At 40.1% G+C, this 26,674-nt stretch overlaps 2 protein-coding genes and 1 long non-coding RNA gene across 8 annotated transcripts in view; 1 reads left to right on the top strand and 2 right to left on the bottom strand.

Moving 5' to 3' along the window:
• LOC6544760 (protein TANC2) overlaps positions 1-26,674 on the top strand; it is a 49,915-nt gene that overhangs the window by 18,045 nt on the left and 5,196 nt on the right. For all 6 annotated transcript variants that reach the window (XM_015157697.2, XM_015157698.2, XM_026976496.1 and 3 more), the window contains 2 exons: positions 11,064-11,246; positions 12,877-13,016. In XM_015157697.2, the coding sequence (XP_015013183.1) occupies positions 11,064-11,246; positions 12,877-13,016 (323 nt within the window). The remainder of the gene's footprint in view (positions 1-11,063; positions 11,247-12,876; positions 13,017-26,674) is intronic.
• LOC26526213 lies at positions 6,749-7,172 on the bottom strand. Its single transcript, XM_015158755.2, has 2 exons — positions 7,069-7,172; positions 6,749-7,018 (listed from the first exon to the last, which is right to left on the bottom strand). The coding sequence occupies exons 1-2, from the start codon at positions 7,136-7,138 to the stop codon at positions 6,843-6,845; spliced, it is 246 nt and encodes an 81-aa protein (XP_015014241.1). The 5' UTR covers positions 7,139-7,172; the 3' UTR covers positions 6,749-6,842.
• On the bottom strand, positions 10,171-11,134 carry LOC113563873. Its single transcript, XR_003407647.1, has 2 exons — positions 11,022-11,134; positions 10,171-10,395 (listed from the first exon to the last, which is right to left on the bottom strand). It is a non-coding gene; the product is annotated as an uncharacterized LOC113563873 (long non-coding RNA).

Here is a 26,674-nt window from a genome sequence, read left to right as displayed (position 1 = left end):
GTTCTTGTTTGACTTTGTCAATTTCGTTTTGTCAAAGTCGCCAATTCAATCTGTCAATCAAACAATTACGAAAGTGTAACCGAATATTCTATTTTAGGGATTGATTTCAAACGGCACCAGCAGTGCTGATTCTTTTTGATTTTTACAAATAAAAAGCGAAATCAATCAATCAAAAGGCATTAAAAACTCTATTTTGAGATACAAAAACCGAGAAAAAAGTTGAAATCAAGTCGGACGTCGACGGCGGGGCCAATCACACGCTCTATTTACAGCAAATTAAAAATTCAGAAACTACAAAAACAAATGCCGAAAGAGAAAAACAAAAACGATAAAACTGGTACAAATATTGGTCAAAATATTTACTGCCCCGCCCAAAGAAAATTTGATTAATGATCTTCAGAACGAAGCTGAGAAAGTGCCTTAAACGCCACAATAAACGGCAGTCAGTCGATCGAAAGGGGAAATTAAATCTTACACACATTAAAAACACCAATGAAGGAGAAAGATACAAATGGGGTATGCATTTTGATGCACAGAGAGAAAAGTCCATACATTTAAACAAATAAATTTGATGTGTATATGATTTAATATTAGTCTTATGTGTTCAAATGCAGGGCATTCAATTTGAAATATTAAATTGGTTGAAAATCTGTAGTCTGAATTAACTCTTGATAAATTCTATGTTTTGATTAAAGAGTATAGTACTATTTCCTTGGGGTTTTCTGAGTTTCTTGACTAATTTTAATGCCGAGTGTGTGGCATCCACTCCAAGTGGCGCCCACACGTGATGGCCATCCTCATTTGGTATGCTGCCTTCGCAGTCTTTGTGGCAGATTACCATCGATGGCGTCGCGTAACGCGCCAGACAAATGCTGAAAACTTGTCAATTCCTGGAGGGGGATATAGGGTTCCCAGTTGGGTAATTTATGCAGATTTATGCCGAATCCAGTTGGCAGAAATACTTTATAATATTGTACACACTTCTGCGAGCAACTGTGGACTCTAAAGTCGCTTTTTGCCCATTAGCATAATGGACCAATGTTGGCCAGAAGGAGGATCTTAGATCAGTAGCCAAAACCAGAAATGGCAGAAAAAACTTTGGCCAGAAGTAGCAACATATATCGCTAATGATGTGCTAATGTCGCCAGCAATGTTTGACAACCAAAACAGAAATATTGTTTTTACAAATTATGGTGATAGACTCAAAATAATAAAATAAAAAAGGCCTGATGCCAAGGGGGCTCTTAAATTTAAATACCCATAGAGTATAATAATATTGATGGCAGTCAGCATATTAATGAGAATTTGCTGCCTTTTTATTTGCTTCATATTATTTTATTTGGAATAGACTATTATTAATTTCTAATTTCTATTCTAATTTTTCTCACGTTTTCGCGAATTTGCCACAAGCAAAATTGATTTTAGCACATTAGCAACGTTTATAAACTATTAAGATAGCATCTTGAATTTATGTTTAAGCATATCATTAGCAAAGCAAATATCTGCAGATTTATTGCCAAACAGAACACCCCAAAAAAATTCTAGAGTTGAGCCAAAGCAAAGACACTAGAATAATAAGATGCGTAAAGTAGCGATACTTTCATTTGTACACTTAATGCATTGCTCTACAATAAATTGTTTTATACAACGTTGTTTTTTATTATATAAAATATTTTCAAAAACTTTAATGTGTATTTTGCAGATATTAAAAAAAAGATCAGATGGTGCCTATTTACTATTTCTATGATGTAATTAAATAATTATCATATTAAGGCAATCCAAAATTCGAGTTTTTACTTTTTACTAACGAGTACTTTGCACTCGATTGCCAGAGTACAAATAATATAGATTTTTGTTTAGGGAAAATATTTTCTTGTAGCCCTATAATTCCCAACTAGTTCTAGTGAAGACTGTAAGGTATGTCTTCTAATTTAGAGTCATTTAGAGTATTTCTTACCGGTGGAGCAGTGGGTGTAGTGTATGTGTAGTGTATGTGTAGTGTATGTACCGGTGTATGTATGTATGTATGTACCGGTGTATGTATGTATGTATGTACCGGTGTATGTATGTATGTATGTATGTATGTATGTATGTATGTATGTATGTATGTATGTATGTATGTATGTATGTATGTATGCATGTATGTATGTATGTATGTATGTATGTGTGTGTGTGTGTATGTATGTATGTATGTATGTATGTATGTATGTATGTATGTATGTATGTATGTATGTATGCATGTATGTAGTGTATATGTTACTTGCACAAAGTAGTAAAAACTGTCTTAATTAAAGCCAGAAGAATGTTTAACTTACTGGCGGAACACATAGTTATTGCCGCTTTTAATATTTGCTTAGGAAAAATATTTTCTTGTAGCCCTATAATTCCCAACTAGTTCTAGTGAAGACTGTAAGGAATGTCTTCTAATTTAGAGTCGCAAAATAGTTCAAGTCGAGCAGTGAGTGTTCTTAAGTGTGATTACTTGCAAGATCAAATTGGCATCCCTCTTGAACAATTCATACAAGTGTTTGAATTGTTATAATATTTATTTTAAATTATTTATTCATACGCGTTACGCATTTTATTATTCTAGTGTCTTTGGTTGAGCGTACTATCATGACAAATATACTCGTATTTATATATTTCCTATTTGTGTATTGAAAATTTGTTATTCTTCTTCTGTCATCATGTTCACTAAATTAATACGTTTTCGTTGAAAATGCGTAATTAATTTGGGCGGCTTGTTTGGCTTCTTTTTCTACTTTTAAAGAAAATCGAATCCCTAATTAGCCACTTAATTTCATTTAATTAATTTCAGTCTAATTTTCAACCCCAATGGGGAATACAAGTCCAAAGCCGACCGACTAGTTAGGCAGATATAAGAAGAGATTTTTGGGCAGATGATATTTCATCTGCATAATTATGCATTTTAGACCCACCGATTATGTATAAGACTAATGCTCCAAGGTCGGATTTGTGTGGTGGTCTTTTGTTGATGGAAAGTTAATCTGCATCGATTGAGATGAATTTTTAAGCGATGAACTTGCCTTTGTATTTGCTTGGAATGTTTAGGTTTTCTTTGTGAAATGAGTTCAAAAAAAGATCTTTGATTGCAGATATCAGTGGTTTATGGATTTAGTGGAACGAAATGTGAAATTAAAACTTTTTCGACTGTTAAATGAGCGGAATGAAATGCATCTCATGCCAATATTTTATTTTGAAAATTATTACGTGAATGAAATTTAAAGTGAAACGTTACACTTTTTTTCGAAAATATTTAATGAGCCAACAAAAAACTAAGAAAGCGAGTTGTATATTTGCAAACCAAAAACTTATACTATATAGTTTTAGAAGACAAAAGAGTATGTAGACAACACATTGAAAGTGGATATAGCAAAATCAATCACGAATTAATCTTTTCAGAACCGAAATCTTAAGAGTCCATAAAAATGTTAATCCAAGATTTATTAGCTCTTATCACCTGTTTTTCATTCCCACCTCGAGTGCCCGCATTATGCAGCAATTATAGCCTAACAAATTGCCCAACTCCGGCCGGCCATATACTCGTAAACTGAAGCGAAGGCGATGCACTAAATTTTTGGGAACTCGAATCCATTGGCTAAATGCTAAATGCAGCCTACAAGCCCGCATTAGTGATCGGCTCTGCCAATTATGGCCAGCGATCTTCTGGACCACGGCTAAAACTACCACATGCGATACGATACGACCACGATGAATGCGACGACCCACAAAAACACTAAAGACGCCAAAGACTGTTTGTCAAAAATGTCTTATGAATGGGAACGTAAGCGGAGTGATCGAGTGAATGAATCAGCTGTGAATGCAGCTGGGGCGTATTGGAAATGAATGAGTTAGCCAGCCGACAGACGAGGTGGCCAGCTTGTCTGGGCCCGATACATTCGTGCGTGGGCTTCCCCCAAAATTGCAAAAAAAATATTGCTTACAAGTACGAAATCCGAATTCGAATCCGAAATCCCGGCGCGGCATTGACTTGGGCGCTCGTCTGGGGGACGCAGATACTCGACGTCTCTTCCACAATGAAATTGTCACTTTTCATTTGCCTCGAATTGGGCTCTGCGGCTCTATAAAATATTATATAGCCGTGCTGCCCACGTTGCAGCGGAAGTGCCATTTGATTTATTCGCATTTGGTGATTTTGATTCTGTTTATTTGCCTCGTGTGAGTGTGTGTGTGTGTTGGCAAATTTCCGGCCTGCTTGACACACATTCGAATTTGCATGTGTCGCACAACTTTGAAGTGCCATAAATATTCATCTACCGCCAGATACATTTGATTCGGTTTTGACTAATGGTGACATTTCACTCAACGATCCACCTCAAGATGGTGTCTTATACATATGGCCCCATATGGCTTGAACTTGTTGTCTTGCCGCCTTTCCAGGAATGTGGGTCAATGCTAAATGGCAGATAAAAGAAAAGACATATGAGTTTAAAGTGGAGTGCAGAAGTAGAGAGTTGAGGCTGTGGATGGTTTAAATGGTCTTTGGTAACTGGAAACAGTGCAGAGAAGGTGCTTAAAATGGAGTTGTAAGGGAGCATAGAACAACTTCTTATAGATGAGAAAAAATATAGTTTCTGTATACCATTGGTTTAAAAAATAAGTGGAAGTTCTCCCATATATCTGTTTAATATGTTATGTTAGTTTTGATAGGCCCTGCATGTTAGGGAAATGAAATAAAATTAAAGATATAAATATATGCCAAATATTAATAAATAAATATAATAATATGGCTTGGTATACCTATATAAGAAATGGCTGATGGAGTTTGTTGCCTTGTGTTTGTCATGAGGCTTTTCCTGAAAAGTGAGCAAAGCGCACTGCTCCACAGATTTTTCCGCTGGCCAGTTGGCAACGCCTCGCTTTTCTTGCCCAGCTTTTTTATTTTATTTTTTATTTTTTCTATTTTGTTGGATTTTTCCGCAGGCTACGCTTAGGTAACTCTTCTCAGCCGAACTCAGCTCACGTTTTCACGAACTGCCAGCGAGCGCATCAAAGTGCAGAATCTCACGAAATTTGCCATTCGAGCGGGCATTTGGGTTATTTATGGTCGCCGATTTGTTTGCGACTCATTTAGCCGGACAGCTCTCGCGGTTTTATGACACATTTAACAGTTTGTTTCTGGGTTTACTTTACAATTCGCTGGACAAGCCTTTCAAGAAAAAAAGGCTTAAAAAAAGTTAACGCATAACTGCAAGCAACGAGAAAGGAATAAGAAACCTCCAATTTCACGCCTATTTGATTTGTTTTCGCTTGTTTTTAACATTTTGCTGTTCTTCTTGTGAGCCAGCACCTTTCTCTTCCCAAAAATGTTTTTTCCCTTATTTTGTCACCTTTTGTTAAAGACTCCTATACTTTCATATACCCACTGATTCCCCAGAATAATGCAAATTTGAGTGCACAGGAATACCGGCGTAATTATAGTTCGCTTCGATTCACTTCCGACTGTCGGGAAGCTGACTCATTGCAAAAGCAACGATGACAAACACTATCCACACAAATACCGCTCTCAACATAACAACAATGGCAACCATGACCCACGCAAATTGTTAACAACAAAAGGCGAAAATTGACTAGCAACCAGAAAACGTGTAATAAAGTAACAAAAATTATAACACAACACTTTCTACCCACGCAGTGAACTTGAAAATGTTTTATCGAAACAAAGCCCTTCAAAACGATCAGGTTTGAAACACAATACAGCATTTATGATAGAAGCAATTATAAAACATAAACAAAATAAAATCCAAAGTCAACGCAATTTACAAAAAAAATATTTTGCCTTAACTTTGAACAATGGAAAGCTGCCGTGGTGGAAAGATAATGTTCCATATCACTGAAGAATCATCTCTACTGCACTCGCAGAAATATTTCAGATATATTCAATAAAATTTATCTCTAGTATTGCTCTTAAATGGTAACAAAATATTTTAAAAATTGTAATAACAATACAATATCCTTTCTCTGGGATTTAAAGTTAGAGGTATTTAAAATCGTATCTGAACTACCCAAGTTTTAAGCCAAGTGTGGGCTCTATTCTGGCTCTTTTGCTGAAACCTAATTGAGGCTGCAAAAAGCTGTCGATTGTGGTCGTACTGGTGGTCAGTGGTGCTTGGCATTTTTTCCTTGGTGGCCAATGGTAAATGGTAATGGTAATGGTAAATGGCCCATGGTCCGTTGGGCGCTCACTTCAGGCATGAATTGATTTGGTCTGGGTCCGAGTCCAGTTGGTCTGTCAATCAATTGTAATGAATACGCATTTTTCTATTGGAGCTCGGCGGGAGTGTTATCCCCCCGCCTCCCCCATCACTGCCCCGCTGGGTCAGTTGTTTCTCCACTTGACCCTGAGCTGTCCAATCGGTGGGGCGAAACCCCATTTGGAAAAAGCCTGACCTGCCCTGCCAAACAGAGGATTACTTTTACTATAATTTCATATTATTCATTCGAAAACTAGTAATTTTAAATGGGCCTGCAATTGACAGTTGCAATTATTTCAATTTATTTTTAATGCAGCATTACCTCAATGAATTCTACAATTCCAAATTTTGATCTGACACTGAAATGTGGCATTTATTTTGGTGATTTTTAAGAGAGTTTCCTCGTTTCTCTGCTAAATGGGGCGCTGCTTTTACATTTCTAACTCATTTGCAGGCACATTTCTGAATAATCTTTTCTGAATAGCTTTTGTTTCACAGTAGAACAAGAGAAGCGCGTGACCCTTTGTTTTGACTTTATTCATTTTATTTATATGAGAAACCAGTTTCTCATATATTTTCACTGAACTTAAGTTTAGGGCTTCACGGTTATTGTTTTGGATATGGAATCTTCTTTTCGTATTGCGTAGTATGGCAGCATTTCCAGGGTTTTGGACAGATATCAATATCACCTTCATCAAGTTCCATCCATTCCATACAAACGATATTCCAATGAGTGTGGTTTCTCCATTTCTCGTCCACGCAGGACCCACCGTTATTGCAACCTTAGAGTTTTAATCTCCATAAGAGTGATTAGTGATTTAAATAGATTTACCCTTTAGAAAAGAACAATTTGTGGTACTTCTGAGAAGCACTAAGCTCAGTATTACCCGTAACAGAATCATTTCTGAAAGAAATGCACTGAAGTGATGTGGAACGCACGAGTGTAGGAAATCGAATTAAAAGGGATTCGATACAGAAAAGAGCTAACCGCCATTATAATAGCTATGCAAACTTTTAATACATCACATTACAAGGCAAATAAGGTGTTCTAAACTGTTTAAGGATGCATTTTCGCATTCGTTCTTCAATCATATTGTTCTGAACTTTGATGGCTGAGCATTCGCGTTCTGAGATTCCCACATTCCTCTGAGAACCACTTTACTACTTATGCACTTACAAATTTGAATTTGTGGCTAACCCGCCGTAACTACGGCTATCATCGTTCCGCATTCCAAAAGGCATTCCGCTGGGATCGCTTCGGTTAGGGAAAACAAACCGCAAATTGAATTAGGCCCGAGTTGGGTACTAAGAAAATAATTTGCAAAGAAATTACATAAAGGAAAACAAGTGCCAACACAACCCCGCAGTCAGATGCAGACACGCAGATATATCGCCCACACGCCGACTAACATACTCGTATATAGCCGTACGATCCGTGAGATGCGGTTTGCCAATTTAGCAGAAATAAAACGCCCACATGCGACGCAGAAACTTGGAAGCTTTGAGGGGGCAAACCGGCATGCCACCAGCATTTATTTGCGACCAAAAAAGAGAGAGAGGAAAATGCGGCGGAAAATTCAAATCAATTTAGCGCAGACCGCAAGCCTGCAATGGATAAATCCAATGAACAGCAGCCCAGAATTGTGCCGCGCATGCGTAGAAAAAATATGGAAAATAATAGAAAAAGGGATAAATTGCGAAGGGGGGGGAGGCGATCCCAGTAGCTAACCTCGCATAATTTAGCAATTTAGATTTGGTTTTTCCATTGTTGCAGTTAAATGCGAGCTAGAGAGTTCGTTGGACCCCAGAACAGGCTCCATAAATCAGCAGCAGCTGAGATCTTTCCCATTTGGGCCATAATTTACGAGCCAAGAATTGCGAAACTGCATCCACGCAATTAATTTGTTTAATACCCATGAAATTAAGTATATTTCCACGCTCTACAGAACAAGGTGCGTGTCTAAGCCTGATAAATGCATATAAAAATGTAAATGTTTCTACAAGCAAGTACCTCCGGGCAGCCCACACTTTATATCAGATCAACGCCGAATAAGCAGCTGCCTTTTCTTAGAGAAGTTCAAAGAATTGTAGCCAACAGGAAACGATTACATATTCCATATTCTTGCAGGATGTCGTCAATTTGAACGCAGCTAACAAGCTAAATCCATAGTTTATAATACCTTATATAGGGCATCTTATGTGCCAGCCGGTGTATAATACCTATATTATTATATTTCATCTATGAAAAAGAACTGATACGAGTGCATGCTATATGACCATGATTCCAAGACTAAAAGAAGTCGTGTGCCAAGGCAAGACTTGAATTCGATGGCTTTTTGCCATCGATAGCCCCAAAACCTCTTCGCTGTCGTTTCCCAGCCCACACAGAAAACTGTAACCTGGGAGGACAGCCAACAAATCATCATGTCCAGCAGGTGACTTGACTTGGACGCTTGGACGCGGAGATAACACTTTATCGATTGCATAAGTACAAATGGTCGTCGGCCAGTCTGCTTTCTGCTGGCCAAGATGGCTCGCCGTGGCCAAAAAGCCAGACCAAGTGGCAGGCTTTGCGATTCCTGTTCGGGGACTTCGAGAGTGGGAAACAACGACTGCGACAAACCAACCGCCAACGAGAACCACGTCCGGTCGGCGGGCCAAGTGGATTACAAGCGCATGGGCTTCGACTTCTACTCCAACTTCCATTTCCATAACCACAGCCATTCATGCCCACTTGACAAAAACGCGAGAGAGCGCGAGCGGCTATCGATTCGACTAGAGAATGCCCTATATCAGCTTGGTACAAAATACTACACGTGTAGTAGCAAGAATACACATTGAAAACGGTTGGCCTTCTATATAAAAGGAATAATCTTATGGGTCATTACTTGATGCTTAAAATCGGCTGGCGTAGTTGGATTATAGCTATCTTTTCTGCTCTAGAAATCTGAACATTTGTTTTTAAGTCAAATTCCAAAAGTCCCATTTTCCCATTTGCCCTACGATAACAGGGTAGAAGGAGCAGGCAACAATTTCCTCCATTATTTATTGCAAATCAAAAGCCGCAGTTTGATATTTTCGCCGGTTCTTTGCGTTTCCCGCGTGGGCCGTCGCAGCTGCCAGGCCTCTGAATCGAAGAGGATTCAGCAAGGAGGCTTTGGGAAAGGAGGATGATGAGAAGGAGTAGGCAACCACAGAGCACAGCCCACATGGACTGGCCTATCTTTGAACTTCACTGGCGAAGTCAGCGTGTCGGATGATGGTCGCTCAATTGACCATCCCCATGTGTGACCCCTTCCAACCAGCACATGGCACAACTTCTGAACAACTGTTCCAAATCAACAAGTGCACCCCGTCTGAAATTTGTTTGGCCGCAGACAAAAGGCAATTTACAATTTGCAATTTGCATATTGCAGAAAATGCCAGAAAATGCCTGAAAATGCGGTGGCATGTCGTGTGCGCAGGCGCAACAGCAGCCAATGCAGCAGATGCCGCAAAAGCGAGGGAAACGCCATCTCAGGGGTGGCAAACTGCATGTTGGGGTTGCAACTGCAACTGCAACTGCCACTGCCACTGACGTCCTCAAATTGCTGAACTAATTGGGTAGCGTGGTATGCAGAACGTCGGATGACAGCAAAAACATTCACTTTTTAAAGCCACAAATTGGATGAGAGGGATGTTTCTCTAGCATATGCGATGGACAAGATACAGCTATAAGAAATAGAGAATTACATACTGGTGTTCTGTTTTCCCTTAAATATTAGTTGATTAAAACACAGGTTTTTTGTACATTTCAGTATGTGGTTTTCATATTCTCAGGAATATTGCTCAAACAATTAAGAAATCATTTATTCCCATTGCCTCTGATTCCGACGAATCCACTTGATCGTCAGCAATTTTTTTTACCCCAAATTTGTAAACAAAATCAAGAAAATAACAGAAGCAAGTTAAAACGCTGACGTTTGGTGGCCGGCATTTTTACATAATATTGACACAGAAAGACAAAGTGCTAATAGAAATAATAAACCAGGCAGGCGGCGTAGATTAAATCAATTACGAGTACGATGCAAGTGCAGTCGAGTAAAGAATTCCGCTGATTGGCATTGGTTTAAATGGCCAGTTTGTGGGGAAAAAATCAGAAGGAGGAGAGCAGGTGCAGCTGGAAAAAAGCAAACAAACGATAAACGATCCTAAAAACAAAAAAGCTGATCAGGCGAATACCTCGCTTTTTTGCGGACTGAGATTGGATCCAAGACAATTGACAGTTGCACAAACGAGATTTAATTGACAGACTCAATTTATGCAAACGGTGGCCATAAGACAAGTGCAGCGAGATTTGTGTATTTAGATTTGAATTTTACTACTTTTTTGGCCGTTTGATCTGGTTAGGAGTGGAGTCTAGAAAATGGCATCTAGACTGAAAGACTAAGACGGGAACTGAAACTAATGCGACTGTTAGTTCGGTTCTTTAAAATTGTACCTAACTTAAATAGTAAATCTAATACCAAATCTGTGAATAACTATATATTTCACCTACAACAAGCGGAAACAGCTTTTTATTTAGTATGTACTTGTATGCGAACTGTTATTACCATTATAAAAATATTTTTATGGCCTCCATTACAACAAAGTGGGCTGTAGGCTTATGATAATTTGTCGGACTAATCCTGGTTCCAGGAATCATAAATAAACACCTGCTTGTGAACCCTTTGAAGGGCTTCTCGTAATTTGCTCATTACCAGTTCGAAACGCTTTAAACTGTTTCGCGTTTTAATGGATGCTCACCTTAACCAGTGCATTAACCTGTTTGCCAATCTCCCTTTGCAGATCTCCAGTCCATCCGACGACTCCTGGAGCACGATGCCAGTGGATCCGTGTGCCCCTCCTGCCGCATATCCTTCGACAAGGGCAAAAGACGGAAACTGATCGACACCTGCGGCCACGAGCGGTGCTATTCCTGCATGTTCCGCAACGACCAGTGCCCCATGTGCATGAACAGCTCGTTGAAAGGTGAGTCCGCCATCCATCCACCATCCACCGTCCGGTATTCAGTATTCAGTATTCAATATCCAGTATTCAGTGTTCAGTATCCAGAGATATGCTGTTTCGCTGTGTATCTCGTCGCTTTTTGCGCATATCTCTCGGATATGCCATATGTGGCAGGCAAATATTTTGTTACATGTTGAGTGCAAAATGCCAGAGAAATTGCACTGCCGCCATAATAATGCCCGGTGTTTTGTTTCTCGTGATGTGGAAAAAATTCCGAAACAAATGGCTATTTAAGTGGTCGAAGATGCATCTTTAAAGTGGAGCGAAAAAGGGTGACTAAAATAATGATAGCCAATTGGTTTCAATTTCAAAATGTTATACCCAAGCGCTTCGCTTCCTAAAAAGTGTGCTAAATATATTGTGAAAAACGCTATCAACTTCTTCTGCGGAAGTGAAAGCCTTTTTATAAGTTAAATCTCTCACTAGACTTTTCCAAATATTTAGTTTTCAATTTGGCAACGGCCTGAAGATATAGGTACAAAATGAACACCCAAGAATTTGCATTTCCTGGCATTTTATTGTGCCATTCAAATAGCGGTTCAGGTTGCAAATGCAGCACTGAATATGTGATACCTGTTCTGGGCTTATTCACCATTTATTTCTGGTAAATTAATATTCAAAATGAGTACAAGTTGCTTAGCATGCAGAGTTCGTATTGTCGGTTAACTTCATAAAAATCAGAAGCCTGTGGTACAGTAGTCTGCACAAAGTGGGGACCTACTCCTACTGGTTACATGTCCATGAAAACCGAAAGTTAACTGCTGACACGATTCCATGGGTCCAACTCCCATCTTACCACTGGATTTATTAGCTGCCAATCGTACACGATCGTGTCACCTGCTTTGGGGCCTCTGCCTGTGAGAATTTACGATCGGTGTATTGCTTTTTATTTATGATGAGGGCTCTGCTTTATTTGCATACCTAATTAAGTGATACAGTTCGTAGTATGGAAATTACCTACAACCAGTTGTTGTTACGGCATTTAGATAGGATAATTATGTGGGACTTAAAGAGGCACTGGAAGAAATGGCTGCGAACCGGCCTTTTAACTTGTTCATTTTACAAAGTAAGGCTAGAAAATAATTGGAAACAAGATAGATACAACTTTAGCCTGGGGACATTTTTAAATTTCTAAAACATCATAACATCAGAAAAATTACAAAAAAAATAAACAAAAAAAATTTACAAATTTGAAACCAGATTTTCTAATCATTTCATTTCTAATAATTTTTTTAATGCAAATACGCCATATGCAGGTATTTTTGTTCGCTTTAATTGAAAGTCCAGCAGAGAAATCTAGCACGCTACTTTTCCCACCAGTTCAATAAAGATTCACGAACACCCGATGCCTTCTTGACCCACATCAGTCATCTTTGACCCAATGCATGTGGCAGGAAAAACTCTTTCTCAAGGGCCACATACATAAATGCATATGTGTGCCACTTTTCGGCCGACTTTTTGCACTCACACATTTCCACAATTAAACTTTGCATTTTTACCCCGAGTGCGTTTGTGCAAACATGTCTTGACTTGATTACTAACATCGTTTTGCATTTGTTTTGTCTTCGTTTCTACGTTTCCAACCCCACAGATGTTGATGGCGCCAACGCTCAGGGCTATGACACCGGAATCGGTGGCTCCACATCGACGATAGTGAGTCCTCTTGGATCCCCGCAACCGCAGCTCAGATCGCATGCGCAACGGAACGCGGCTCTGGCGCGCTACATGCAGGTGAGTGCGTACTCTAAGATACTTTTCGACATTCATAGTACTCAGGTGCAGCATCGGGCAAACAGTGGTGGAAAGTATCTGCTTGAATGAGCACATCCAATGGGTTTCCTCTGGTAAACTTGGGAGCCTAGGAATAATAAAATATATTTCTCGAACAATATCATAGGAGCTATTTTCAAAAGGCTTACCTCGATATCTTAGTAATTAAACTAGCATTTTAAAAACCTTTTTATTCCCTTTAGTCTATAACTTTCTTATAAAGTTGACTTTGCTATTTGCATTTAACTTATTTAAGTACCGAACCGTAAAAAACCGTACAATAATACTGTACCTCCTCCAAGCAAATTATTGGTATTTATCTTGTACCATACCCACGTAAAAGAAATAGTACCTTTTCATATTACTCACAGCATTTGAAGGTGGCGATGCTGGAGGGGCATCGGCGTCGTCTTTACTGTGTTTACTTTAATGGCCTCTTGATTATGCTGCCACTAGAGATGAAGAGACTCCATCAAAGAAATGGAGAAGTTGGGGGAAAAAAGAAAAGCTCATTTCTTCAACGCAGAAGAATGGAAAAGGGAAAGAAGCCTCTTTTGTAACTGGCGGTGAAGCGACCTTTTGATATTTCTGTTATATATGTATCTCATCGACTCCCATTTCCGTTCATCTTTTTCTAAGCGCCTCTTTTGTCGCCCATTTGGGCTATCAGCAGCGCCACTTTGACTCGATATCTGAAAAAAGAGTTCCCGTTCAACGAAATGTGGATGAAATCGTGGGCGAAACAAACCTTTGGGGCTCTAAAATTATGTCAAAGCGCATAGCGGATCGTAAAACGGTTTAATCTTCATTTAATCAAGTCATCAAAGAGTGTGAAACAATTTGTTTTATGTAAAATATAGTTCTAAGGAGTCGTTAAAGTTACAATCAATATTTTCTGGGTGGTACCAGAATGCTTTTAGGAAAATGCTCGTAAACCCAAATTTTAACTTGGAACTTTTCAATTACTATAAAAATAAAATGCACATAAAGGGATTTGAACATTCTCATGCGCCCACGTTATTAATGTTGAGTAAGTTATAGTACAATTTATGTATAGCTAACATTTATAGTGTAGTTGAAATCATCGAGCATTGTCAGTTTTATAAAACTCAACAATCTTCGGCCATAAATCTACAAAACAATTACAGCCATCACTTTCCTCTTAATTAAATGAATTTGATTTAACAATAACGATAATAACTCTTCCCACTGAACTGATCGACTGGTCGATTAAAGATCAACCATTGGTTGTATCGTAGATCACTGGCAGCTCCACCTCCTCCAACTCCTTCAACTCCTCCGCCGATCCTCTCCAATCTTTTCCATCGGGATCATCGCCGACCGACTGTCAGCAAATGTCACTTTAAATACGCCAAAACGGCGCAAAAGTTTCAATTGTCGGGCGCCGCTGGGAGCCAATTCTTGAGGATTGGGAATATCAGGGGGCCTTTGAGGATGGGGGGCTGGAGCAGATCGCCAGTGCCAGATAGCTTGTCTGGCAGGATGCAGTCGCCGCAGAAGTAGCTGCAGATACGCGAACCCGTAGTCGTATCTCATATCTGCGCTTGTGTATCTCAAAGCGACTGTCAAATGGTTAAACTGACAGTTTGTTTTTCCACCGCTCGCCGCCAGACGAAGTTGGGTAGCAGATTGTGGCAGGAGGAGCAGCATCTGTAGACCGGGAACTGTAGATCCGAACAGAGATGGAGATGGAGATGCATTGGCGATGGGGATGGGGATGGCGATGGAGGTAAACTGGGTCACTCCGGCGGACGACCGTCGCCTCAGGCTCCAAAACATCGTCCAGTGTCTTCTGCTTTCTAAGCCAGGCCAAAAGTACTCACTATGCACTAAGAAAAATGTAGAACGTTGTGGGGTTCACAACCAAATAAGACCAGAAAGACAAATGAATATATCCAAAATATTTTCGGATAAAAGAAAACCACATTTTGCACATCAGTTATGTCATTAAACAGATTTGCAATGTGAATACAAGCTGTGGAGATACAAATCTTTCAAAAGATTTCGGAAAAACGATTTAAATATTTTTGTTTATTTTTTCCTCTGTGTGTACTCGTATATATTTTTTTCTACTTTTTACAGCATATTTATTAAGACTCGCATTTGCTGAAGTATTTATTTCGCAGCGATTCTCAATTGATTTCGGTTTGGGGGCTGAGCTTCAGTTTTCAGTTTCGTTTTCAGTTTTCGGCTGGGCTTGTATATTTTCGGACCGCTCTCTGACACGTGACATGGGATTTCACTTAAGACTTTAATACTGGCACATAAGCAAACATAAACGTGCCAAGTCTTTTGGACACATGACATGGACATGGATGTAAATTTTTGGCCGCCGACTCTGATCCGACAGTCAAAAAGGACGGGCTAGACAAACAATGCTCCACAAGTCGGGGGAGATTGGCGGTGATCTCAAATCCGACGTGTAAATTGATTTCTAATTATTGTCATACTGTGGGGCCAAAAGATTTGATTTGAGTGTTCGCGAAAGTTGAAAAGTAATCATGGGATTTGCATTTATACGTTTTAGAGAAAGGATTTCTTTTCACAAGGCAGTTCTTGTTTAACAGGCCATTCAAATAAAGAGTTTATTAAATCAATGCAAGATTGGTAACTTTTACAGTATCCATGAAATGCATAGGACTGGCACCTCCCTAGATAACGCTTCGTAAACAAAGACCACATTTGTTACCTTCCCCAATTTGCCTGGACAAATCAACAACGCCATATAGCACCATCGATCGTAAAATCATAAAATCTTCGACACCTAAGTGCCATTAAGTCAAAATCCACAAACAAGTCGCAGTCTTTGAAATGCCCAAGAAAGAAAGTTTCCTTTTACAATCGCGACTGATTAATGCGACTCATAGCGATACTATTCGAATCGGTTTGGTTTGATTTGATTTCATTTGATTTGATTTTGAGATGAGTGCAGATGCGCCCGGAAAAACTTGCTCAATGACAGGCAATTGATGCGAATTGAGTTTATGGCCGGAGAATGAGTGCCACTTCACTGTTTTGGCCAGCGACAACTGGAGCGTCCGCCAAAGTGGCGGAGTTGCCTTGATTTTCCATTTCTCCGCGATGTATATGGATATGGATATGGATATGGATGGATGTTGGATGGACTTGGTTGGACTGGTGATACCCGTATGTCGGAAGTGTGTCAGCTATCTGAGCGCCTAGATATAGTGGTCGTTTGCCAGCCAACGAGCACTTTACATAACTATTTATCTTAGCCAAACCAGAAGCCGTTTAGGCAATTGCCGATCAGCCGATCAGCCGGGGAGTTGGGAGTTGGCTACCAAGTGAGGTGTGCTGGGGTCTGAGAACTGTCATTAGATTAAGTGGCAGCTGGCCCCGTGGTCTCTGTCTAATTATCGTTTGGAAATCGTGTTATAAGCGCTGATCGGCGAAAAAAAGATACGAACAGCTATGAGCAAATTTATATGCTCACGTAATCGTAAACATTTTTTTTGGCTTACTATAATCGAATCATAATTTATCGCTACAACACTTATACTCTATATATTAGGTTTAACAAACATTAATTAATCCTCGTTTTTAATTCATTATGATATTTTTATTTAATTAAAATTCAAACTTTTTTATTCGCCCACTGCTGTGTGGATACATTCATATCCAGGCGCAAGGAAATCAGAGGTATACCCCAATGTTTGTGATTGACATGCACAGGCGACAAATCAAGTTGGAAAATGCCAGTGATTCAAATGCGAAATAGTTTGCATTAAAAGCGCCAAATAAAGCCGATATCGACCAGCGATTCGCGAGCGATTCAAGCGCGTTTCTCGAGCCATTAGCTTGAAACCACTGAAACGCAAGGAAAATTGCGAGGCAGCAAACGCCAAGTGCGATTTTTATCTCGCATGCAATTTATTTTAACTTTTGGTCTGTGCCTCGTCTAATTGTCCATTGCAGGCAACAAATATGGCGTTAATTATCCACAATTTCGATAGCATCACGTATTAATGATTAGTAAAACCAAAAAAAATAGCCAGTTGGGGAAGGTAATCAATCAAATGGAGCGCACCTTGAGTACGCGTCTGTATCTTTTACTTTGCGGAATGTCAAACATTGTAATTGGTATTCGATTGGATGGATGTGTGGCAGTCGCCGTGTATCATTAGCTCAATTTAAAAGCTGCTGTTTCGGTTTCGCAAGAGATTTATGTATTTAGTTGGCATAGTGCGACACCTGCCTGCATCTCCAGCATCTCGAACTGATTTCGATTGTGTGAAACCACAGGTTTCTTTGTCTGGTTTTTTCCTTTCCTTGCTGCCCGCTGTGCAATTATTCATTACTGAACGCGATGACTTTCGTTTGTGACATGTGTGCAAATATTCATGGGTTCAAGTTGAATTGAATGTGGGTGTGACCCAGGAACTCGAGTGCAAGCACATTTAAGCTAAGTAAGAAAAGGCAGTCAAGCAAGCTTAAACGTATAGTAAATAAGACAAGAAATCAGAATATTATATTCACAAAGTTTTGCCAAGGAATACAATTAATTACCATATTCGTAGACCAAGCTGATTTTTATTCTTAAAACTAGTTCTCTGAATGAAATGTTAGTTAGCATATTACTTCCTTTAATTAACTTGTAGCTAACCAAATAACACATAATTATTTAAATATCTTAGAATGAAGTCCGTTCCTTTCAGGAAATAATCATACATTTATCATAACTGCAACTCAATATTACTATATGTATCTAGCTCTTGATAATATGCTTTACTAGACTGCATAACCATTAATTAGCCGCCATTTATAACAAATATACTGCACACTGACTTTCGTTCTGTTAACAATCATTCGCTTAATTACGCTGACAACAATAGCTGCAATCAGGCTTAAATGCACATTGAGAATGGCCACAGCCAACATATCATTTACTACCATAATCCGATGTCGAACAAGCGACTGATTATTTCCACAAAGCCACAAACGCGTCATTGAACTCCCGGCGCGACTCGCGGGCGACAAAAAACGCGCGCAAGCGCCACCTGCTGGGCGCATATAAAACGACCGTCTAACCGACAATTTATCAATTTTCATAATATCTTGAATCAGAATTAGACTTTAATTAAGGCTGGCGCAAAGAGAACTTTTTGCTTTTGCCAAAGCGATTTGTAGTTGGAAAATTGCCCAGGGAGTCGATCGAAAGGCCACCACTATAAGTCGCTAATTGGCCTTAGGTTGAACCACTGGAAAACACTTAGTAGTGTGTTTTGACCACATTTGCATGCAAAATGCAAATGAGTCAAAGGCTTTGCAGGGTTTCAGTTACTTGTTGGCTGCTAATAAACGTAAATTGTGGGAATTGTTCAATAAAGGCCGCGAAATATGTCCATTACCCGCCTCTTTGACATTTATATACTTTACACCAAACGAAGGCGTTGCAACAATTTCAGCTTCAGTTCGGAAGATATATCGTTTGCTAACTCATAATAATAATGTTTATTACACATAATAGTTTTTTTTCATGGATCCATTCACTTTCATACAATGTGAAACCTGCATCTATGTATATAAAACCCAGTAAATTTCCTGAACTTATAGTGTAATTAATAGTTTATCTAAAATAGGATATCCAGTTAAGAAACTGCTAAATTGTCAGTGGGTATATAAATGGATTATCCATAGTGTACTGGTAGCTGCGACCCATTTCTTGAGTCATTTATTAAAAACTGAATTAAAATAATTGCCAACTGCATGCCATTTTCAATTAATGGCAAAATATAATTTACGAACCAATTCTGATAAAAATCCATGCCGTATCATAAACACACCCACATCAAATTAACTCGATTTGACTTCAGCTGGCCCGCATTTAAAATCAAAATAAACCAAAAACTGCCCACATCAGAAATCCGCAGAAATATATAAAACAAATTACACGGCTTATCTTTATTGGCCCAAATTTCAATTTGCCAACAAGTAAATTGTGGCCTGCCACAAAGTGCAATTAGCGATTAAAACAAAAGGCCACAGCCCAAAATTCTGCACCATGATAAATGGAAAGAAAGTAGCTTTCGAAGGGCGAAATAAGGAAAGACAAGACATGGACATCAGTTGGCTTGTCAGCAGAAATATGAGCCACATTGTCGGAGCTACAAGAGCAAAAGATGTCTTACCAAAAAGCCACGGCACACTAAATGCGAAATATAAAACATACATGTAGCCAAATTAATCATTAAGTCGGGCGAAGAAAGAGCCAGCGGATAAAACACACCTACCCGAAACCCAACTCAAAAAGTGAATCCAAAAGGGCTGGGCCAAAGTTTTTGACTGAAATTAATTTGACTGCGGGCTGTGCGAAAAGTGATAAAACATGCAGACACTTTTGGATGAAACTGCTTTCATGAAGCGGCGGAGAAATGGGTGAAAATATTTGCATAATATGTGCAGAGAAAATGAAGTCCAAACAGCACTTTAAAAATCAAATCTGGCTTTAAGAAGGAAGCAACAAATATTAGCAGCATTAAAAGCGAATATATACTGGAATATATATGAATATTATTTGAAATATATGCACTTGTAGTTACATTCAGTAGCACTCAAAAATGGCCCATTAACACCATCAACATTGAACGAAATTCTTCAAAAAGAGTACAATTGAAACCTAAAATTGTTTACAAAAGTGCAATCCACGAACCGCAATCAACGAATTGGCCTTTATAATTCGGATTGATAATGAAAGTTTTCACTTTCTAAGCCTTGGCCAAAAGGTAAATAAAAAACCCAGGGGCCCTCCAATCGTGGCCGGATTTGTCTGGAAAAAGGTGTTAAGGTGTCGGCGTTTTGTTTGCTTAAAATGCTGCTAATTAAATTGGGAAATGCGCTGGATTGTTGATTTAAGGCGTCGTTGTAAATGTAGTGTAGTGTGCAACTCAAAGAGGGCAGGTTACAAGATTGTGAAATGGAAATATTTGGTTCAAGCTTGTTCTTGAATTTCCCCATCAATGCATTAACCCCTAACACCATTTCCCATCATTAGGATCGCACTCTGCACTCCTTAGTTGGTTTTACCAAGCGTGAGCCGGCCAAATGACTCTTTCCACATGACCCATAAGTCAATAGTGGCAGTCTGCATCTCAAGATTATTTACGCTCAACTAAGCCGGGCTCAAGTGGAGTACTTAGGCGGCTGGAGAATGGATGTGGATGCCAGTGCCGCCTGGTCTGGTCCATTTCCATTTGCATTCGGCATGCCGAGCACGTTTCACACTCCCAGGGAAATCCACAAAGCAGCAGGGTCATAAATGACCGACCTGACCACGGCTCTCAGGCATTAGAAAGCCTAAAGCCTAAAGCCGAATGCCGAATGCCGACTGCCGCCTCAGAAAGTGCACATGCAATGCATTTTATGCCCAACTTGTTCTCGTTACGTTAACGCTTCTTCGAGTGCCTCAAATCCGTAACCGCCAAGCCCAACTGAAGCGCTCAAAAGTGCATTTCACTTTCCCAGAAATCAATAATGCCGTGATATTGAAGACGAGCGAGAGTACCTTTTGCTCCAATCAATCGCAAGCAAATAAAGTCTACACTAAAAAAATCAGTTTCCATACTTGTAGGAAATTAATATATTATATTTTACATATTTATTGTGATTGCCAGTCCAAGAAACACATTTAAGCAGTATAGTACTTAGGATTTTAAAGTAATTTTTTGGGTAAAAAAAATCCGAAATTTTTGTTGAGATGTGCCCAATTAGGGTTATAACTTGCACCTCACCAATTAACGCATAAACCGAAATACGTTTTTATGTGATTTTTTCCCTGCTTTATGATTTGTGCGCGCCTCCTTACACGTAAATATAATGTTTATGGGCTATTGTAAAGAGTCAACTCCCCCGAAAATTAAGTTGGCGCCCAACTAGGGGCATAGTTTTTACTGTCAAACGATGAGTATACTCGTATGCTAAGTGCACCATTATTCTGGGCCGCTCATGAGAAAGCTGATGGGAAAATCCGTTTGCAACTCAATTGGAAGACGCCAGTAGTAGCCAGTGGATGTCCAAAGTCCGATGGGTCAGATGACAGATAGCGAAAGGATTGTCAACTTTCGAAATGCCATAAATAAATGAGCCAGGTAAATAACAACTTAATTTCGCCGGCCTGGTCGCACTTGGCAATGCATTTGCATTTTTAGCATACTGCCAAGCATATGAATATAGCATATATATTTTCTCACCCATTTCACCGACTCAGGTGGCTGTCTCAATATCTCACCCGTTTATCTCCCCGTATCTCTATCTCTGGGTGTTTTCGGTTTTCAGAGTTTGGGAATTTGGGAGTTTGGGGTTTTGGTTTTGGTTTTGGCATGCTAGCCGCTTCCTCAAATAAATCGCACGGCATTTGCATGTTGAGAAACAATTTCTCAGGTCGTGTGTTCGGTCTTGTTGATCTGGCTGGATTCGATTGGATTGGATTATCTTGGCCCAGAGTTGGCGGAGGCCTTTGATATGTGCATGCACCACAGCCAGCATAGCCACACGACGATGGTCATAATATTTTTGCGCAATTCGGTTGTCGTCGAGCGGCTTTTTCGACGCGATTTATCGATCGTTAAGTAAATGCATTAATTTTTCTCACCGCTCGTGGCCATGTTCGCAGAAGCAAGGAGGCTCAGCATGAATATTTTGTTGTATTTCGGCCAGCATTGATTTATATGGCCCAGTGAAAAACTTAATTCCCAGCTTGTCAATTAATTATGGCCATGTAGTGCTCTGTGGCCTTTAATTTCTCACTCAATTCGGCGGCAATTGTCGTAATGTCCGCCGCAATGGCTGACATACAGGTATTTCCTCCCAACAACTCTATATATCGGCTCTTTATAGCCAGTTGGATTTGTTTACCCAACTGATTAATGTTCGGCTCTTGTTTATTGTTAGGCAAGCTTTTCCACTTACCAGTAGCAGAGCGATAGCTTTCACTTGACTGAAATGGCAACTGAACGGCACTGAATGGCCATTTGGTGATCCTCGTAAAATTTGGTATTCAAATTGGGCTGACATCGGCCAGCATACACAACTTAATGCAAAATCTTAATTAAGCCAAGTCTTGTGAGTGCCGAAATCACTTTGCCTTCAAGTGTTTGGCTTGAACAAAGCTCACACGGAACAAAATAAAGCGTTTATTATGCTGTTTAGATTTAGTGTTATTTGCTGTTCGATACAAGTTTCTAAATGATTATGTTCCCAGTGCAGCTTGCATGACAAGGAAAACCAATTTGAGCCAACACCTCGCACTTGGCCAACATTCTAAGTATGATTACAATACAAGAAGTATGCTTTAATAAGGCCAGCCAGAATATTTGGCAATCAAATGCGCATGCATTTGGCCAAAATGCTGCAAACCAATAGAAAATGCTGGGCCCCAGATTTTATGGGCACTTTTTGAAACCGCCAACGATTTCCATTAGATGCCAAATGCAAAGTGGGCGATTTTTGGGGGCGCTTTTGAAATGCCAGCGCGTTTAAAATCGCACAAAAACTTTTGCATGCGATTCGCGAATGCTTCCAACTAAATGATACTCGAACATTCTCATCCATATGCAAGATTCGTGATCATAAACATTTGTCGTGGATGAATAATGCTGAGTGATGTTTTGTAATGATTTCAAGGCTTAGGGGGCGGTTCAAATAAGTATTGATGCCCAATTTATGTGAGATATCTTATGAAGTAGCTGAGTACTAACATTATAAAATGATTTAATGTTGTTTTACTGCCTCCTTACTACCACCATTTTTCATTAAAATTTAATTAAACATAAAAGCCTCACGTTTTAGTTGAGCTCAAATAAATTGTTTTAATTTATATAATTATGGCTTTATTGAAAACCTAGCTTCAGTATGATCGTAATAATTTCCTCAATTTAAGTAATCTAAAATGGAATCATACTATTAATGCTGCATTTTCGCCTCTTTTCAATTTGGCCAGTTTGCAGTGCAATTTCCATGAGGTATCCACACTTGCTGACCCTCCGCTGGGTTTGCGTTGTTTATTTTATGACATTTAAACAATTATTTTTCAGCACAAGCAACTGTTGTTGAAATATCATTTGATTTAACCAGCCAGTTGGCCGGGCCCACACCCTCGTGGTGGAATGGAGGCATTGGAGGCATGGACGTAGCCAAAACGAGTCTTGGCCAGGGGGCCAGGGATTGAGATTGGGATTGGAGTGCTGGTGGTGCTGGTGGTGCTGGTGTCACAATGTCTGGGGCCGCCAAGTTCTTCGACACTGTTGCTGTTCTCGCAAACGCCCCGCAGCCAAACTCGAGATGTATATTTTATTTTTCATAATTTAAAACAAAAAAAAAAAAACTTGGCCAAAAAAGCATGCATTTTGATATGAAACTGCTGTTGTTGTTGCTCCCTTGGCCGAAAATCGAATTCTTGAATGAACCATTAATCTTGTTGCCAGCTCGGTGGACTCGGTCATTAAATACCGCCGCTGTAATTGCAGTGCAGACACTGAAAAATAAGTTATTGTATACATATAATAACAATATATTGATTAAATATAAAAGGAAGAGCTCAACTAGATATCTGTATACAACCACATTTACGGGGCTCAAAATACTTACATTTTCTTATCTCATAAGCTCAAGTTATTGGGTATATTTTCCCTCTGTGTGAGCCTCGTTGTCTGCCTCTGCGATTTTCCCAGTTTCGGTTTCGCTTTAGTTTTTGCGAGCAAATTAATGCGGGTTTGTCATATTACAATTACTGCCTTTTTCTGGCCCGGCTCTGTGGCAGCTGGCATTATTACACCTGCGCCTCAATGGGACGGCAGACGGAGCGACTCCCCCTGGGGTGGCAGCCATTTCGATCCGGTTCGGTATTGCGGTTTCACTCCACAACTCGATATGTTTTCTGGCTAGTAGTGGGCCGGTCAATCGGCTCGTTCTGCTCATTTGTTTGAGCCACTGGGAGCGGCCAAAGTTCAGCCAAAACGGTTGACAGTTCATAAGTTTTGCAGCATGATTTGTTCGTCCCAAAAATGAATGTTGGTGTGTTCTCACGATTGTAATTTGACAAACATTTAAATTAGACTTGGTACCTAAAATATTGAGTAATGATTCTAGATTTAAATTGGTCATGTGGTTGATATAGCAAATAGGCTTTAAGCCATAAGATAATCTAAGATTCCTTGCCAATTTGTAATGATGCCTACTGAGTTTAAGTAGTAATGTAACCACGTCCAGCCACATTATGTCGCATACCTTGTAATGGACATTGACCCGTGTTTCCTAACAAATTGCACTACTTAATGGCATCGGCATCCTGTTTCCATCTCACCAACTGCGATCATCTCCATACAGCAGTGCAAATTTTATGGCAGCCATGGCAACTCCTCTACACAGTGGACAAATTGCCGAGCGGGAAAAAGTGAAAATCACCTCTTGAGATGTGATTTTTTTTCAATTTTCGAATTTTCCACGGCCCCATGTATGGCAGGCATAATTTGTTAATTATTTTCCAAAGCACAGCTCGTGCGCCGGCTACAACTTAATCAAAGTGATGGGGCCAATTAAAACGCCGCCGCGGGAAGCGATAAGAGATCCCAGACCCCACGACGAACTAGTTTAAAGAAAGCCTTTCCACCACACTAGTGAAAGAAAGAAAGGAGGGATTGGGTGGGGACTTGGTCTTAGTCTTGGTCTCGGATCGGATTTGATTCGATTGGATTTTGTTAGGCTGAGTTTGAGTGAAGCGCGTCGAAACGAACCAAAGCGAACCGCAGCTTAATTACGATGAGATAGAGGCGGAACTCAGCCCACGGATCAATAGATCCGCACATCGATGGATACCAGATCAGCGCCACGGAATTCCCCAGCTGATCCCGGTGACTTGGAGATCCGAGATTGACGCCTGCCGATCAGAGATATCCGCAAACGGAGACCCAAGAGAGTTTGTCACAGAAATAGATGGCAAATCAGTGGAAATCGTCATTCAAAATGCATTTTGAACTGACTTGGTCTCAAAAAGAATATATTTTATATTCACATGTTTGGTTTTGATTACATACAAGTCTTCATCCTCTTCTCCGGGCATAAGAATAAAATAGCAACAGGCTCGTGGCAGCAGTTAGACGGTTGACAGTGGGCAGACTGGATCCTCCAGCGGAAGTGGGCGACTCATAGTCATGACTGAAGGAACAAGAGCTTCCAGACAGCCATGTATCCGCTGGAGCAAGAGAACCAGAGCGCTCATCCGCGGGCGTTCCAACTTGTCAGTTAGGTGACTTGTCCAAATAACAATCATCAAGCGGCCCAAATTGAAAAGCTTCAGAACCGGCACTCTTTTACCAACCAATCTATAATTTCAGCAACTCCGTTAAGCCCCTAATCGATGATCTGAAAACTGTTCGATCCTTTGAATTTCTTTGCTTTCAATTAATATCCCAGCCATCGATTGCAGACCCTTTTGATTCCTTTTGCTGGCTCCAAAGTCCAACGTTCCTCCCCTGCTCCCAACCACCTGCCTGTCAATTAATGGCCATCTCCATCTCCGTCTTGGTCTCCGTCTGGCGGAGCCAGGCAATACCAATTTCATCTTATTATCCCACACAGAACCCAGAAACTGGTTCTCAGGTTCTGTTTGTGTTACCCATTCTGGCCTGGAAATCACGTTTCTGAGCTTTTCTGTGCCATGTCCAGTCTCTCGGCCTACCCGAAAAAAGCGGGTAAATCGGAGGCGAAAACCAACGCAGACAGAAAATGATTTGCAGTTCATTAAGACGAAACCCCCGATCCAAAAGGAGCCAGGGACTAGACGATGACTAAGACCTCGATGGAGGGGCCTCTGTGGCGCATGTGAATGAAATTGGTTTCGGTTTGTGCCCCGACAGATCGGAGGACAACAGTCCGCAGACTGGACAGCAAGTAGGCTTCATGAGGCGGAGCTGCACTGAGAAAAACGGTGCCTGCTTGTACCTTTGCAAGAAACTGACTCTTTGCTCCAAGCTAGCTTTCCATTCAACCGAAGTATTGGCTGGTGAAAAAGTTGTAATATTTACACGTGAAACCTCACCATTATTTTATTTTATTATTTATTTTAGCACCCCAATATTTGACGTTATATGTGGGTTCGAGTTTTAGCGTTGCATGTCCATGTACTGTGTTTGTTTACGTCAGGTTAATAGCATAATTTCTTCAAGTGCACTGCCCAATGGAAATTTTTCAAAGTGTGCCCACCAATCCAGGCTGATCTTGACATGATAATTATGTCTGGACCGGGTGGTAATGCTATCCACTTGATAGCTCTGACAATACTTCGGCTTAGGTCCACAACGAGGTGGATTTTTGTGCCTAGGAGCAGCGCCTCGTTGGCTCTAAATTTGTGGCCATTCGAACGCTTTCATCTGGGGATGGCCCACACATGTGACCATGTGACCATGTGACCAATCAAAAGTAACGCCTTTGCTTTGGGGCCTGATCAACTTTGACGAAAGCTGTTCCAAATGTGCACAGAGAGAAAAGCTTTACTAGTTTGATGATATTACTTCTTAGTCTAAAACACAGGCAAAGCACCACAGTATATTATTTTCCCTCTGCATATAAACTTTCATCTTCGATAA

Source organism: Drosophila erecta, unplaced genomic scaffold (genome assembly GCF_003286155.1).
Source record: "Drosophila erecta strain 14021-0224.00,06,07 unplaced genomic scaffold, DereRS2 tig00000021-arrow-pilon, whole genome shotgun sequence".
NCBI lineage: Eukaryota > Metazoa > Arthropoda > Insecta > Diptera > Drosophilidae > Drosophila > Drosophila erecta.
The sequence above is the reverse complement of the archived record's forward strand: the minus strand, read 5'-3'. Positions and strand labels throughout refer to the sequence as shown.